Raw genomic sequence first — 17,645 nt, 5'->3', positions numbered from 1 at the left:
TACAGATAGTCACTTTGCCCTAAATTGGCATGGTGAAAGTTTGGTTGATTTACTAAAACTAGAGAGTGCAAAATCTGGTGCAGCTCTGCACAGAAACCGATCGGCTTCCAGATTTTTTATTTTTTTTGTCAAAGCTTAATTGAACAAGCTGAAGTTAGAAGCTGATTGGCTACCATGCACAGCTGCACCAGGTATTACTTTCTCAGGTTTTAGTAAATCAACCCCAGTGTTTCTTAAAAAAAAAAAAAAGTAGATTTTTGTACAACACCCAGAGAAAAAAAGAACTGACAGACGTTCATAAAATTAACATTTATTATGATTTTCAGACTGACAGAAAATTCAATAATAAAAACAAACTTCCATTATGAATGATTGAGGATTTCTGGTTCTATATAACTGCATGATACTCCATATTAGAGATGAGCTTGGGCAGCCTTCAAATTCCCCTGTAGCCAAGCTTGCACTTTTTTTTTTTTTTACTCCAACGAGCTACAGGTTGGGTCATTCTTGTTCCGTGGTCCATATAAACAAGTGAGGAGGGCAGCGGAGCAAGAATGAGTAGGCCCACAGTTCACTAGCATGAAAAAAGAACACAAGAGCACCCAAGTTCATCTCTACTCCACAGTATTTATGATTCCAGAGGAACCAGTCACAAAGAATGCATATGGAAACTTGCATATATGTTCTTTTCTTTTCAAACACTATCTCAGGTCACAAGGCAGATTTCTTTTAAAAGAACACCTAAATTCAAACAATTTAACATTTATTTTAAACATATGGTTTTGAACATTTGGAAATTAATATATGGACACCTGTAATCCAAGTGCAAGCTTCTTTTTTTTTTATTTTTATCATTCAGCACATGCTGAAACACATAAAGCAGGTATATGTGAACACAGGTTTAGATGTTATAAGATGAGGAATAGCACAGTACAATATTATTGCCTGCCCCTATCTTAAATCATTGTGTTAAAAAAAAAAAAAAAACAGTTACCGACTGGCCATAAACAGCTCTATCTAGACGGAATTAGCTTACTACAACGTTCATATGAGAATTGTGCCATCTGCCAGTCTATAGCTTACCACCCACATGTTGCAATCTTACTGCAAAATTTCCTTTAATACCAAAAGTGCATTTATTGCAAGGGTCTGACTAGCTGCCAATTACATGGATAAGTAGGTCCTCAAAATATATAGTTCGGGGAAGCCTAAAGGAGATTGTACAGTCAGATTGTATCTGGTGAGCTTATGGTTAGCCTTGTCAAGACTTGAAAATAACTCAGATACTATTACCAGCCCCAGACACACATAAAAAAATCCATACATGCCCACATTATGAATACTGTATCTTGCAGGGAGCTATATTTTTCTACCTTACAGCCTATCTCTGTCCTGGAAATGGAAAGATGTGTCCCTGTTACAACATACAGATATGGGATCCCAAATACAGAAAGGATTTAGGATTTGTTTACAAGCCGGTATACTCCCTCCTACCCAGATTTGTGAAAAAGAAGGTGGAGATACAGTATAAGAAACTTCATGCAGAGCAGGTTATTATTTAATAGTAACAGTGTTCTGTGTGTATGTATGTATGTATACACATTGTCCACTCATCCTAAAAGATGCCCACAGAGAAATAATAATCATGGTCTTATCCTACCGGGCTGGAGATATTTCCTAAAATGTGTCTGCAGAGAGAAAATGATCATGGTCCCATCCTACCAGGCTGGAGATGAGCTCATGCCTATCAGCATGTGCCAACAGATCTAGGGAGACAAGGGGATGTGACATTGTTTCAGGAAAGGATGCACTTCTCTGTGACTTTTACTTACAAAACATTCAAAGGCTCACAGCAATTGTTTATGAATTGCATTTCTGCCATTTACACTGACTCTAAAATTGACTTTCAGACCACAATAACAAAAAATGGACCAAACAGCAGAGTACCATTTTAAAGTGTTAGTTAACCTTTACAGAACATCTGTAAAGGTGACCCAACACCATCTCCCAGTCCCTGCTGTATATACCTCCCGCAATCCTGAGCGGTCAGGGCTTCTGCAAGCCGTTCCACCAGTCTGGGGATTGAAATCCCTGCTGCTGTCTCTCCTTGCAGTCCAGCACTGCCAGGACCGACCAGACAGATACCAATTGGTCAGAACAATCACATGGATGAATGAATGAATGAATGAAATACTTATATAGCGCACAATGCGAACTGAATCGTCTCTAGGACATGGATAGCACTGACCAAACGGAATCCATCTGGTCTGTTCTTGCAGACCTGAACAGCAATGAGAGAAAGCAGCGGGGATCTCAAATCTCCAGACTGGTGGAACGGCTTCAGGAAGCCCTGACAGCTCAGGATCACGGGAGGTATATACAATGTCAGAATTATTCAGTGTATAGGACTAATTTTAAACCCTAAAAATCCATTTTAGATGTCTGAAGAGCTCCCCAGTCCCCGGGCATACTGTCTAGCTCAGCTCCAGCTCAGCCCTGTTCCCATTGGTTTGACTTGTCATGGTATTTGACAGGTAGAATGCATGGAGGTAAAAAAACTTGTGCCTTTACAACCACTTCAAAGTAATTAATACATGTGACTTTACAACCACTTTAAGGCAATGCTGTTTATGTCTAGAGGGAATGAGGGTCCCCTTGACAACAATATCTAAAAGTTCACTCATATCAGAAACCATGAAAACCTTCACACAGCCACTGCGGCCAGAAATCAAACATGAAATGTTACCTGAAGTAGGCAATATACAGTATAGTTCCTGTATCTAAGGTATGGCAGCAGGTGCAGAAAGTTGTTCCATGGCAAGTACTGAAGGGTCCCTTTTGATAGAATATGTGCAGGCAAGTAAACACTCTGTACAATATATCCATTTGTACACATGTCAAACACATGGGAAAATAGTGGTTTAACGGACCAGACTATGTCCCTTATATCCAACACTTAAAATGTCCAAGTCCCTAGAGTTCTGAATAATAGATCCCATATCTGCATGTGTCGTTTTATAAATTCACAGTTCAGTATTCTAGGCTCACTTCATAGACAACACTAAAGTGCTTTAGAGGGTTTGGATTCCTTGTAGTGCAAAATATGACTGTATGTAAAAAGGACATTAATAACCTTCCTCCTATTAAAAGATAAAACAAAGATCAGTCAAGGAGACACTAACGGCAGCAGCACCGCTTCCTATTTCTTCTGCAGTTTGCGAACCACAAATGTAGGGTCTGCCTAGAAAGGGCAAACACTTTTACATTTCAATTTATGACAGGTCTATTTTACTTCCCTATATACTAAATGCATGTTATTAATTGTGCCTTTGGTTAAATGAGGTAGTGCATGTTTATGCTTTAACTAGAAAGCAATTATACTGAAATCTGCATACCATTGAGAGGAGTTTCCCAGCTGATCGCTACTTCTCCCTCAAGGTTTTTGTCAGCTCATCTCTTACTATACACATGAATGAACATCTTTGCTTCTGTGGCTGATATGATACAAGTAAGGCACAGCTGAGACTTATCAGGGCAGTTATTAATTCTCCCACATATGTAGAACAAAAAAAGACCCAGACACGCTGACAGGCAACAGCAGCAATGTGACTGGGAATGGGAAGAATTTGACAGAAAACTTCATATAAAGAACTCATATTCTTAAGTATAAAACCCAGAGCAAGGAAGCCAATGACACTCAGCCCAGTACTAGATGGATTATGATTAACTGCACTTAAAAGAACTCTTCATTGAACAAGAGTGATAGTGCTAAAGAAGAACTATCATTACAAACGGTACACTGTTCTGCCTCTCAAGGGATAAAGTTTATGTAGTACTTTGTCCTATATTGCTGGGTCCTTCCCAAGTCTAGTTGCAAGGTCCAATCTCATCCCCTCATGGCAAATCTGACAACACCTAGGAAAGAGACAGTCTCTAGAAGGGAATGCGATATTGTAAGCTTGTCTCAGCTCAGAGCAAGTCTATGATATCACATTCCCAGAGAAGCAGAATGCGGACACATACCTCTTCCCTGTGCATTCTTCTTGTCTCCAGAAAATGATCTGAGCCAAGACAGTCTGGCATTATAATGAGTTTGTCTCCTTCCTAGCTGTTGTTGGATTTATGCAAGGAAGCAGGTAGGGGCTAAATAAGACCTCAAACAAGACTTAAGCTTGCCATAGATGGATTTATTCAGACCAGACAAATTTCAGTCTATCTACAGCCATTCCTACTATCAACTTCTGTCAAGCGGGAATGTTGGAAAATCTTAATTTGATCAGCAGGTGCAGCCACTCGGCTGAGGTGCTGATCAGTGTATTCTGACAGAGGAGGAGGAGTCCCCGTTGTCAGAATACAATGGCACAACAGGGAGGACTCCTCCAGCCACCTCGTGTGGAAGAGGGGAATCCATTCATTGTTTTTCAATGAGCCCTGCAGCTGATTGAGAAAAAAAAAAAACCCATCTATGGCAAGCCTTAGGCAGCATCTAGCAACATGAGACAAAATACTACATGTACTTTGTTCCAGGGGTGGCAAAACAGTGTAATAAAACACGACAACGTTCTTTTAGTCTTTTCTTTACCAGGTAAAGTACTAAATAATTACACCAGGACTGTACAGGTATCTCTAATAGTACATAACATTACATGGCTTTAGTAATGTTGGGTGTGATTTTTCTTTAATTAGTAAAGCATGCGTTCCAAAAAGACATCTGCTTTTGTTTCACAAGTACCAATAATCCCCATGACTGCATACTACTATATAACAAATCTCTACCTGTTTTGCCTTAGCCAGAACTATTAGTAATTTTAGGGCTCATGTACACAGGGCAGCCTTTTCTACAGCAACTTAATGTTCTACCCTTCGGCTTAGTGGACATTTAGGGAGCTATATTGCACTGCTGATGCCCTCCCTCCTCCCAGAAGCTGCTTAATTCCCTCCCTGCAGCTCCCAGCACCTGAAACATGGCATACTGGCAACAAACGGGCAGATTTTGTCTCAAGTTTGAGCGGTTATAGCCACAAAATCTACAAATGTGTAGGTAGAGAGGCTCCATCTGATTGGATATAATATGAATGGTTTGTTTGGTTTGTTTAGGAAGGCCCCAACACTACAATGTTGTAAATACATTATTATGATCTGAAGGACAATTGTAAAAGTAAAGCTGAACAGGACCAAAGTGGCTCACAATGCAGGACTTCCTCTCTGTCCTGATCTGTCTGATCTCTGCTGTGCAGCAAACTGAACCATAATATAAATAAAGGTTATATCAGGAGCATTTTACAATGCATTTAAAAAAAAGCAAATATCTGGATTATGTTTACTTTAACGTTTGCTGACAGGTCTGATGCATATATTCTTTAAAAGATTGCATTGCATTACATATTTGGATTTTGCCCTGCTGATAATTTTTGCACAAATAGAATGAACATATTCTATTTCTATCTATTCAATATTATATTCTACATTGTATTTACCGTACCATCATCACAGCTACAATGTGTCACCTGCCAACCGTACTAAACTTTTTACATGGGATATTAATCGGATTATCTTTCTACCAGTTGCCAATTTAACACAAAATTTACATATGTTTTATGCTTGATGGAAAAACTTGGTGACAATATACTGCCCCTCAGATAATATAAGAGTGCAGCCAGGCTAAAGTGTTGTTGCCAGCTCCAGACAAGGATGCTATACTAACAGTTGGAAAAAGAGACACATTTTGTGTGTAAAGTGATATCATTTTCACTTTAAATAGAAATCCATATTAGTGATCATTTAAAACCAAGGCAGAGCTCTTGCTACCATTAACTGTATGAACTCACTGCAGTACTACATTCAGCCAGCATGAGATGCCACAGATGAGCTCTAAATTTACAGTTCACACTCCTAAGAAAGGTGACACACACTCATACATGTTGCTGTATAATGCTAAAAGTCCCATTTTAAAAATTCCAAACTAAAGCCTGTCATACATGGATCAAAACTCAGCCACGTCAGCCTTGGCTGGCTTCATTTCTATCAATGTCTAGACACCCTGGTTATACACAAGTCAATTAATCTGGTACAACCAGCCTGTCAGGGTTTTCCCGAATGATTATTGCAGCCAGCTATAACTGGCAATCCCCACTGGCAGAACACAATAGCTCATTGGGAATCCTCCATCAAAATAAAAAATTGCTTGTTGTGCCTATGTGTCCTATTTAATTTGATATATTTTCAGAATATATGTTTTTTTGTCTACCTGATCTGTACTGTTTGACAATTCTTATTAAAGATTATTCAACATTTTTAAGAGAAATTGCTTGATCTAGCAATTTTCTTTCCTCCCACCTGTGATGGAAGGAAAGGAAATTACATAATCTATGGCCTGCCTTAAAACACCAGGAACACAAACTGCTCACCTATATCATCATTACCTTTTGCACATTATCATCCTATTTTTGGATCTCATCTTCAGTGTACTTTACTGCCTATTTTTAGTGGTTATTATGAGCCTTAAAATTAAATTTTTTAAAGAATTTCCTGTAAAAGGCTTAATGTCGTCATATTTTTCCTGTATATCATGGCAGCTGGCCTCACAATTGTAAAAGTGCATAATCCATACAGGACTGGGTCAATCCATAAAATCATATTTTATTCTGAAGCATTCAAACAAGATCTATTTTACTTCCAACACTCATTAAGAATGTAAGCTCTTGTGAACATGGCTCTCTTTCACACATTGTCAATGAATCGCTGTGTGCACAAATTTTCGCTCTTTGATGTTAAAGTGCTGCGAAATATCTCAGCAGTAAAATATAAAAAAAATTTTTTAGTTAAAGGTGAACCCCCACCCAAAAGTATTTCAGTTTTCCATGGAGGATGCCAACCTGAATCAGATATTTTTTATTACAGAGCCAAATGAGGATCGTCACACTCCACTGATGGATTCCCCCAGCCGGTTGAAATGAACGAATATTTGGGGATTCCAGCTGTGTGACTGTGATGGCAATGCCTACTTAAGGCCTTATGGGAGAAGGTAGAGACACAAAGTGGAAATCTCATTACAGCAGGCTCCAGCCAGTGGCGCATATTCCAGCACATTTGTATTAACACTGGCACCCAGGTATAGTAAAACAGCTCCTGTGTTATGTATAAAATGTTATCAATTCTACATATTTGGATTATGGTATCCCTCAAAACATGAAACTCTTTTCAGTGTCACAGGAGATATAACCTGAGTTTCGGGATCTTTAAAACACCCTGGCCCAGTGCTTCTGGATTAGACAGGTTATAGATGCCAACCTATGCAAGTGTGTGCGGCATTCAGAAATCTGAGTGCGCGATTCCTTTTCTGCTGTAAAAGAGTAAAAACTCCATCAGTCTGTATAAACTAGTCAAATAATTAAAATAAATAATTCACTGTAAATCTTAAAATAGAACTTTCTGCTGTGCAATAAATAAAATCTTTTCTAAAATAACTCAAAAAATAAAACATTCTGTGGTGAGAAAACCATGTATCTTATAGGCTTTCCCCAAGATGTATTCTCTTATTCTTAAGGGATAGATCATCTTGTGCATTGTTTTTCAAGGGTCCATCTGCAAAATGAATAACAAAGAAGAGAAATCAGTACAAAGTTGGACCAGAAAAAAAAAAAACTGGACTATACAAGAGAGGTCTTGATGGGAGTCTAGAAACCCCAGCGAGAAATCAAACCAGTTGTTATTACATTAGTACTATATATTACAGACATATTTACAAAGAACAAAGTGGCAAATCTGGATAGAATAGCATGTCTGGAATGCACTGCATTCACCACCTGTCGGAAGACATTTGCCCTTTAGACTCAAGCTAGTTATAACAATTTGAGAGGTAAAATGCCAACATATGTAAAATGGGCCATTAGGCTGAAATTCACCTCTGCAATCCACAGAAAGTGGGGCAAAGTGTACGGCAATGAACAAGTGATATTACAATTAAGGATGAATTATCATCTTAGTAAGTCTTTTTTTTTTAACAGAACAAGCTCAATTGCAAATGCAGCAGTAAAGTGTTAAGACAAACCATTTAACACTGACAGGGGTGCTTAAAATGGTCAGCTTTTATATATTCATGCAAAACCTTTATCCCCAAAAAAAAAAAAGAAAGAAAAAAAGTGAAGTTTTTTTTACCTTCATGCATAGAATGCATGAAGTTAAAAAAGCTTCAGTCTTCACAACCACTGTAACAATTGGTAAGCTGCAATACATTACATTTTTGGCTTTGGGTTTAAGCATACGGTAGAGCTAGAAATCTACAAGCAATTTAGAGCATACTCACTTTTTCCTCATAGATGGAATCAGATGAATTATCAAAACAAGAGCTTTGCGGGTTTTTCTGCCACTGTTGAAATAAAACAAGGTTTATGAAGATAGCCACAACATTTTTTCAAAAAACTTAGTTTATAGAGACATTGTCACATTACCCATTCAGGACAGTAACAGTTTCTGTATCACCCACCCACTTTGAAGTTTAAGTTTTGAGGTTTCAAGCCGATTTAAAAAACGACTGAGCTGGGTGGAAAATGATTGGCTATCCTATCATATGCAGTCACTATTTGGCAGCGACATTGTACTCGGGCAAGCAATCAAGGGTGCCACAGCTGACTGAATACAATAGCTGTCAGTGAAGATTGCTCCATTCACACTGTTTAGTGTGATGCTGCAGCTGTCTCTTGCTGGCTTCAAGACAGAACTAAGCAATCACGTGACCACCGATCACTCAATTCTTAGTCTTCCTAGAGCAGAAAGTGGTAACTTACAGTCACTATTCTCTGCTCTGCCTCTCCAGTTCCAGGCTGAAGAGAGCACGGGTGCAGCTGGCTTCAGCTGTTGGCTAATATTAGGCAGCTGGCTGAAGGTGGATTCCAACATTATTGTCAGGATCGCCTGAAATGGCTCTGTGATGTCAGCTGACATAAAGCATGCTGTCGGCTATTTCTGTGTCACGGGAGAGCTACTTATGACCCAAAAGATAAGTAGAACCAAAAAAGCTTTTGCCATACTTCTCTTTTAACTCTCCACTGTTTCACCTTCCTCCACTGCTGCCAGCTCACAATACACAGGGTGTATTGCTAGGCTCAAGCATTGCCACAGTTATCACTCCCTGTTAGGCTGCTTTCACACTGAAAGCGCAGCCGTTAGCAGTAAAGTGCCACTTGTTTTAGCGGTGCTTTACTGCTGTTTAAGTGGATATTTTGGGCCACTTTCCGTTGGCTAGCGGAGTGCTTTTAACCCCAAAAAAGGGGTTAAAAACTCCTGTTTTGCAGAGCTTTAAAATGGCCTTCCAATGGGCAGGGCGTTTTGGGGGCGCTGTATACAGCGTGCATACTGGAGGGAAGGTGAGGCTGTTTTCAGGCGCTTAGCAGAGGCTATTTCTAGCGCTATAGCACCTGAAAACCGCTCCAGTGTGATAGAGGTCTTAGGCTTTGAAACCAGCTGGCACATTTTGGTGGCAGCTATGATTAAGGAAGAAGTGGCCTGTGAGTACTGGACAAGTATCAGTGTGTTGGTAATGCCTAAACACAGACAGTGACTGTGTCTCTTTAAAAAGACCTGCATAGGGAGGCAAACGTAGCTTGCTATTGGTGACCATTGATTCTAAAAATAATAATACATTAGATAATCCAGGATAACACTTTCTCTATTAGTGGGCCAGAATAGGAATGCAGTGCAGGAGTTCTGACTTTACTTCCAACTTGACTTACAGTGCCTTGACGCCTCTCCTTTGCTTTCACTTTCACAGTAAACAGCGTGCCCAGCTCCTGCACAGCCGATTTACACATCGGCTGAGGAGACATATGGAGCCACCGCTGTGGAGAGGGGGACTTTACAGCAAGACCCCACAGCCCCGTGATGGGCGGCACCGGGGGCTGGGCCAAGTCCAGCAGGCCCCGCCCCATTTTCGGCACCAGTATCGGCGGAAATTCTCTTTCGGCTTTTTGCCGAAAGGGCCATTTTCGACCGATATGTTTCGGCGGCCGAAATTTCGGTGCATCCCTAATTAAAAGGATATCCAATAGGAGCATAATGAATGGTGCAGTTGTATTGGGCCTCCCCCTTTTTTTTTTTTTTGCATAACCACTTCAGCCGTGGAAGGATTTGCTCCCTTCCTGATAAGTACCGTATTTTTTGGACTATAAGGCGCACCTAAAAGCCTTAAATTTTCTCACAAATCGACTGTGCGCCTTATAATGCGGTGCGCCTAATGTATGGCAAAAATCTGTCAAAATGTTTTAGCACGGCCAGCATGTTGTACTGCGTGACCGATAGCCTTGAGTTTGAAATCCGCTTCGTAAGCATGTCTCTTAACAGGAACCATTTTTTGGGCAGCGAGTATAGAAAATGAAAGAATGAATGCGCACACCTCCTAACTACGATGGCCGTAATGCCCAATCCAAGCAGTGCAGCTTCCTAGCTTTGGTAATCCTACGAAGCTGGATCCAACATGGAAATAGAGCAGTTGCGAGAGAATTCAACATTAATGAATCAATGGTACGGAAGTGGAGGAAGCAAGAAGATGCCCTGCGCCAGGTAAAGAAGACCAAACTGAGTTTCCGAGGAAACAAAGCAAGATGGCCACAGTTGGAGGACAAAATTGAACAGTGGGTTATTGAACAGAGAACCGCAGGTAGAAGTGTCTCTACTGTCTCTATTCGACTCAAAGCAACATCAATAGCACGCAACATGAAGATCAACGACTTTCGAGGAGGTCCCTCTTGGTGGTTCCGTTTTATGAAAAGGCGTAATCTCTCTATCCGCACAAGAACTACTATGTCACAGCAACTGCCAAAGGATTACGAAGGAAAGCTGGCCATTTTCCGTACCTACTGCAAGAACAAGATCAATGAAAAGTAGATCCCGCCAGAACACATCACCAACATGGATGAGGTCCCCCTTACCTTTGATATCCCCGTAAACCGTACTGTCGAAAGAACAGGGACCAGTACGGTATCTATACGCACTACAGGAAACGATAAGTCATCCTTCACTGTAGTTCTCGGGTGCCAGGCTAATGGCCAGAAACTACCACCCATGGTAATTTTCAAGAGGAAGACTCTGCCAAAAGAAAAGTTTCCGGTTGGCATCATCATTAAGGCTAACCCGAAGGGCTGGATGGACGAGAAGATGAATGAGTGGCTGAGAGAGGTTTACGTCAAGAGATCGGACGGGTTTTTCCACAAATCTCCGTCCCTATTGATCTATGACTCCATGCGTGCCCATCTGACCGATACTGTCAAAACCCAAGTGAAGAAAACGAATTCGGTGCTTGCCATCATTCCGGGTGGATTAACCAAAGAACTCCAGCCACTAGATATTGGTGTCAACAGGTCGTTTAAAGTTAAACTGTGAGCTGCATGGGAGCATTGGATGACAGAAGGCGAACACACATTCACCAACACAGGGAGGCAACGCCGGGCGAGTTACGCTACTATCTGCCAGTGGATCGTGGATGCCTGGGCGAAGGTATCAGTCTCCAGTGTCATCCGAGCTTTCAGGAAGGCCGGAATTATCACTGAACAGCTAAGTACCGATGACAGCAACGAGACTGACTCGGATAATGATGAGAATGATGAGAGGGATACGGGTGTGCTTGATGCCGAAATCGCCCAATTGTTAAACTCAGACACTGAAGATGAAGAATTTGATGGATTTGCGGGAGAAGAATAAAGTGAAAAAGTGAGTGTATTGTTTTCTATTTTACTGAACAATGTTGAGAGTTATTGTTAAAGACCATGTTATGGTTATTGTGAAAGAGTTGAATAAAATTTGACTTACCGTATCAGAGTTTTGTTTCATTTAATGCGCCTTATAACCCAGTGCGCCTTATATATGAAAATAAACCCCGTTAGTAGCCGATCATTGCTAGTGCGCCTTATAACCCGGTGCGCCCTATGGTCCGAAAAATACTGTAAATTTTTTCGATTTTGGTACTGCGTGGATTTAACTGACAATTTATAAAATATAAATGTTTTTTTTTTTTTTTCGGGACTGCAATATTATGACAGTCAGATCGGACACTTTTGGCACTATTTTGGGACCATTGGCATTTATACAGCGATCAGAGTTAAAAATAGCCACTGATTACTGCAGGGGTTGACAAATTTGCTTGGAATCTAGGAGCCAGCTTAAAAAGTTAGGAGCCAGGTCCGTGACGGCGATCCGGACCTGTCCCTGGCCTGACATGGAGACGAGTGAGGGGAAGATAGCAGCGCTGTCGCCGCCACCCCCCCCGTCTCCAAGTCATTGCCCATAGCTCTTAGAGGGACATTTTATTTATTTTATTTTTCAAATGACAATTTTTTTTTCAATTGCATTTTAGTGTAAATATGAGATCCGAGGTCTCTCTGACCCCAGATCTCATATTTAAGAGGACCTGTCATGCTTTTTCTATTACAAGGGATTTTTACATTCCTTGTAATAAGAATAAAAGTGACACAACATTTTTTTTAAAAGAACAATGGAAAAAAAAAAAAGTTAAAATAAGCAGAAATATTAATAATTTTTAAACGCGCCCTGTCCTGCCCGCATATAAAATCGGTGTTCGAACCACACATAGGAGGTAGCGCCGTGATCGGTAGAGCAAGAGCAATAATTCTAGCCCCAGACCTCCTCTGTAACTCAAAACCTGCAACCTGTAGAATTTTTTTAAACGTCGCCTATGGAGATTTTAAAGGGTAAAAGTTTGTCGCCATTCCATGAGCGGGTGCAATTTTGAAGCGTGACATGTTGGGTATCAATTTACTTGGCGTAACATTATCTTTCACAATATAAGAAAAAATTGGGCTAACTTTACTGTTGTCTTATTTTTTTATTAACTAAATTATTTTCCCCAACAAAAGTGCGCTTGTAAGGCCGCTGCACAAATACGGTGTGACAGACAGTATTGCAACAACCACCATTTTATTCTCTAGGGTGTTAGAATAAAAAATATATAATGTTTAGGGGGTTCTAAATAAAGGGAAGAAGATGCAGGTAATATAAAACAGGCAGAGGAAACTTTGCAGAGGAAATTAGCATTGCTGGTTTGTCATACCAACAACGACCACAAGAGGGCGCCAGATTCCATAAGGAATCATAGGACCGCAGAAGGCCTCAAAGCCGCGGCCTAAATTTTCAGCCGCCGGCGGAACGGCCCGACGCGATCACGCTGGGGGGGTCCACAGAGACAGGATACCCCCAGCTGTGCTGCCCCAGGCGCGAGGTCGCTATTTCTAGTCGCCAATGCGACCTGGCGACCGGGTTTTGTCGAGCCCTGGATTACTGTATAAATGTCATTGGCAGGGAAGTGGTTAACACTAGGGGGCGATCAAGCGGTTAATTGTGTTCCCTGGGTGTGTTCTAACTGTGAGGGGGGTGCGGGGGTGGGACTGACTAGGGGAGGAGAAAGAGTTGGTATGGACACACGATCTGTCTCCTCTCTCCTGAGAAAACCGGGATTTGTGTGCTTGCACACACAGATCCCATTTCTCGCTTTGTCACACAAGATCGCGGGTACCCACAGGTCATCGCGCCCCGTCAGGCACGCATATCAGCTCCGGGGGCACGCCTACTGTCACTGAGCGACGTACAGCTACGGCTGGTTGGCTACTGGATAAACACTACTGAATTTTTCACAGCGATACAAAAGAAAAAAGGGTAATGCGTAGTTTTACAAAGTCACAAGTGCATGTAATAACAGTGGAGCTCAGACTGTGAATACCCAGAAGGTGAGTATCAAAAAAGAGAGAAAAAAAAAATGAACCATTTCTAAACGGTGAACTGGTACACACATCCTTGCAGCGTTGACCATATGCATCACATTTGATTTGTAGTAGGGTTTTTTATTTTTTTTTATTTTAAACAGGTGTAATAGATTCTGCGCTGGAGAGAACTCCAGCGGCAGAGAGGATACCTTTGTGATTACATCATGTACCTTATGCTAAAATGGCTGGAGTGATGGCAGCTCCACCAAATATGGAGGAACGTGCCCGTCTCTCTTCCACATCACCAGCACTGATCAGAAACTGAGTGGGAAATTTTGTGAATCCGGTCGGGGGGTTCTCTACCAGCGTTTTTTCCATTTATAGCCAGTTTCCTGCATGGAGACATTCAAGGACACCTTGTGGATATAGAGATTTATACGGTCCCAGTTGTCCTTGTCTATCTTTTTTTTGTCATCTGTATATATTGAATATGAATGTATTCGTTTTAAGTGTAAATTAAAAATTGATGTTAATAAAAATTAGAAAGTATAGGATTACAATCTGCGACCAAAACCTGGTGATTATAGGATATGTACATGTACAGTATGATGCATAGGGCCATTTTCTGCTGCCCCTCTGAAAGTTAAAGAAAAGCTGGACTGGAGAAACGTATAGGCTGCTATGTATGACCTTTTTTTGAAAACACTAGGTGTCTTGCTGTCACTGGCTTTAGTATTGCCTGGTTCATTTCCCACAGCCCTAGAGATACAGTGCATTGCGAAAGTATTCGGCCCCCTTGAACTTTTCAACCTTTTGCCACATTTCAGGCTTCAAACATAAAGATATAACATTTTTATTTTTTGTGAAGAATCACCAACAAGTGGGACACAATTGTGAAGTGGAACGAAATCTATTGGATTTTTGAAACTTTTTTAACCACTTGCTTACTGGGCACTTAAACCCCCCTCAGTCCCAGACCAATTTTCAGCTTTCAGCGCTGATGCACTTTGAATGACAATTGCGCGGGCATACAACACTGTACCCAAATGAAATTTTTATCATTTTTTTCCCACAAATAGAGCTTTCTTTTGGTGGTATTTAGTTACAGCTCGGAGTTTTATTTTTTGCTAAACAAACAAAAAAAGATGCAAAAAAAAAAAAAAAAAAAAAAATCATGTTTTAACCAGTTGCCGACCGCCGCACGCCGATGTACGTCGGTACAATGGCACGGGCAGGCATAAGGACATACATGTACGTCCCTTGCCTCCCGCGGGTCGGGGGCCCGATCGGGCCCCCGCCCGGTGCCTGCGGCGGTCGGTATTCGTACGGGAGCGATCCCGGACGAGGGGACGGCCATTCATTCATGGCCACCCCCTCGCGATCGCTCCCGACGAATAGAAATCCCCGGTGACATCACTTCCTCTCCTGTAATGTAAACACAGGAGAGGAAGTGATGTATTCTCTCCTCCGTGTCGGTATTTTTCGTTCCGACACGGAGGAGAGCGGATCAGTAAGTTGCACCAACACTCTACACACACAGTAGAACATGCCAGGCACACTCACACCCCCCCTTTACCCCCCGATCACCCCCCCAATTACCCCTGCCCCCCAGTCACAGTGACACCAATGTCATTTTTTTTTTTTTTTTTTTTTTTTTTTGCATTGGTGTCATTTGTGACTGTAATAACTGTTAGGGCAGTTAGAGTTAGCCCCCTTTAGTTCTAATGTACCCCCCTAACCCCCCCAATAAAGGTTTAACCCCGTGATCACCCCCCGTCGCCAGTGTCACTAAGGCTGGGTTCACATTGCAGCGGTTTATGAGAACGAATGTGATTCGCACCGCACTGCAGTGCAAATCACATCCGATCTCTGTGCGATTCGAGTTCAGCCATTCGCCGCACCCGCCGCACCCGCCGCACCCGCCGCAAATTCGCACGGGACCCTTTTTTTGGCCCGCAGCAGAATCGGATCGCATGGGTGTTCACACCATGCGATCCGAGTTTGCAGATCGCACTGCGATATGCGAACTGATCTGGGGGTGTCAGTAACATTTCACTGACACTCCCAGCAGTTCGCATAGGGCAGTGTGAACTGCCGCCGGGAGGCATGCGATGCGGGAACCCGCCGCGCATTCGTGGCGTTTCCGCATCGCTCCAGTGTGAACCCAGCCTAATAAGCGATCATTTTTCTGATCGCCGTATTAGTGTCACAGGTGACGCTAGTTAGGCAGGTAGGTATTTAGGTTCGCCGCAGCTTTTTATAGCGCCAGGGACCCCCATATACTACCGCATAAAGCCCCCTGATTGCCCCCTAGTTAACCCTTTCACCTGTGATCACCATATAACTGTTACAGGTGACGCTGGTTGGTTAGTTATTTTTTTATAGTTTCAGGGCACCCGCCATTTATTACCTAATAAAGGTTTAACCCCCTGATCACCCGGCGGGTGTCATTTGTGACTAATAACTGTTAGGGCAGTTAGGGTTAGCCCCCTTTAGTTCTAAGGTACCCCCCTAACCCCCCCAATAAAGGTTTAACCCCGTGATCACCCCCCGTCGCCAGTGTCACTAAGGCTGGGTTCACATTGCAGCGGTTTGAGAACGGATGTGATTCGCACCGCACTGCAGTGCAAATCACATCCGATCTCTGTGCGATTCGAGTTCAGCCATTCGCCGCACCCGCCACACCCGCCGCACCCGCCGCAAATTCGCACGGGACCCTTTTTTTGGCCCGCAGCAGAATCGGATCGCATGGGTGTTCACACCATGCGATCCGAGTTTGCAGATCGCACTGCGATATGCGAACTGATCTGGGGGTGTCAGTAACATTTCACTGACACTCCCAGCAGTTCGCATAGGGCAGTGTGAACTGCCGCCGGGAGGCATGCGATGCGGGAACCCGCCGCGCATTCGTGGCGTTCCCGCATCGCTCCAGTGTGAACCCAGCCTAATAAGCGATCGTTTTTCTGATCGCTGTATTAGTGTCACAGGTGACGCTAGTTAGGCAGGTAGGTATTTAGGTTCGCCGCAGCTTTTTATAGCGCCAGGGACCCCCATATACTACCGCATAAAGCCCCCTGATTGCCCCCTAGTTAACCCTTTCACCAGTGATCACCATATAACTGTTACAGGTGACGCTGATTGGTTAGTTATTTTTTTTATAGTTTCAGGGCACCCGCCATTTATTACCTAGTCTCACTAGTGTACCCCTAAATTTAGGGGTGTCTACTTTCCAAAATGGGGTCATTTGGGGGGGGTTTGTGCCATCTTGGCATTTTATGGCCTTCAAAACTGTAACGCCCTTAGAAAGCCTGAAGGCGGTGCTTGGTTTTCGGGGCCCCGTACGCGGCTAGGCTCCCAAAAAGTCCCACATATGTGGTATCCCCGTACTCAGGAGAAGCAGCAGAATTTATTTTGGGGTGTCATTTCACATATGCCCATGGCATGCGTGAGCAATATATCATTTAGTGACAACTTTGTGAAAAAAAAAAAAAAAAAAAAAAAGTTTGTAATTTTCCCGCAACTTGTGGCAAAATATAAAATATTCCATGGACTCAACATGCCTCTCAGCAAATAGCTTGGGGTGTCTACTTTCTAAAATGGGGTCATTTGTGGGGGTTTTGTGCCATCTTGGCATTTTATGGCCTTCAAAACTGTAATAGGTAGTGAGAAGTGAACTCAAAAATTTACGCCCTTAGAAAGCCTGAAGGCGGTGCTTGGTTTTCGGGGCCCCGTACGCGGCTAGGCTCCCAAAAAGTCCCACATATGTGGTATCCCCGTACTCAGGAGAAGCAGCAGAATTTATTTTGGGGTGTCATTTCACATATGCCCATGGCATGTGTGAGCAATATATCATTTAGTGACAACTTTGTGAAAAAAAAAAAAAAAAAAAAAAAAGTTTGTAATTTTCCCGCAACTTGTGGCAAAATATAAAATATT

The 17,645-nt window shown here is 42.3% G+C and overlaps 1 protein-coding gene across 2 annotated transcripts in view; it reads right to left on the bottom strand.

Annotated features, from left to right (window-relative positions):
• Window positions 1–294: 294 nt before the first annotated feature.
• CDADC1 (cytidine and dCMP deaminase domain containing 1) overlaps window positions 295–17,645 on the bottom strand; it is a 58,178-nt gene continuing 40,827 nt past the window's right edge. For both annotated transcript variants that reach the window (XM_077484279.1, XM_077484281.1), the window contains exons 8-9: window positions 8,306–8,368; window positions 295–7,584 (exon numbers count right to left, since the gene is read on the bottom strand). In XM_077484279.1, coding sequence (XP_077340405.1) covers window positions 7,573–7,584; window positions 8,306–8,368 — 75 coding nt within the window. In that variant the 3' untranslated portion in view covers window positions 295–7,572. The remainder of the gene's footprint in view (window positions 7,585–8,305; window positions 8,369–17,645) is intronic.

This window comes from Lithobates pipiens, unplaced genomic scaffold (genome assembly GCF_037356315.1).
Source record: "Lithobates pipiens isolate NorthernLeopardFrog02 unplaced genomic scaffold, aLitPip1_a1.2 Scaffold_16, whole genome shotgun sequence".
In the NCBI taxonomy this organism is placed as follows: Eukaryota; Metazoa; Chordata; class Amphibia; order Anura; family Ranidae; genus Lithobates; species Lithobates pipiens.
This window is presented reverse-complemented; position numbering and strand designations above follow the sequence as displayed.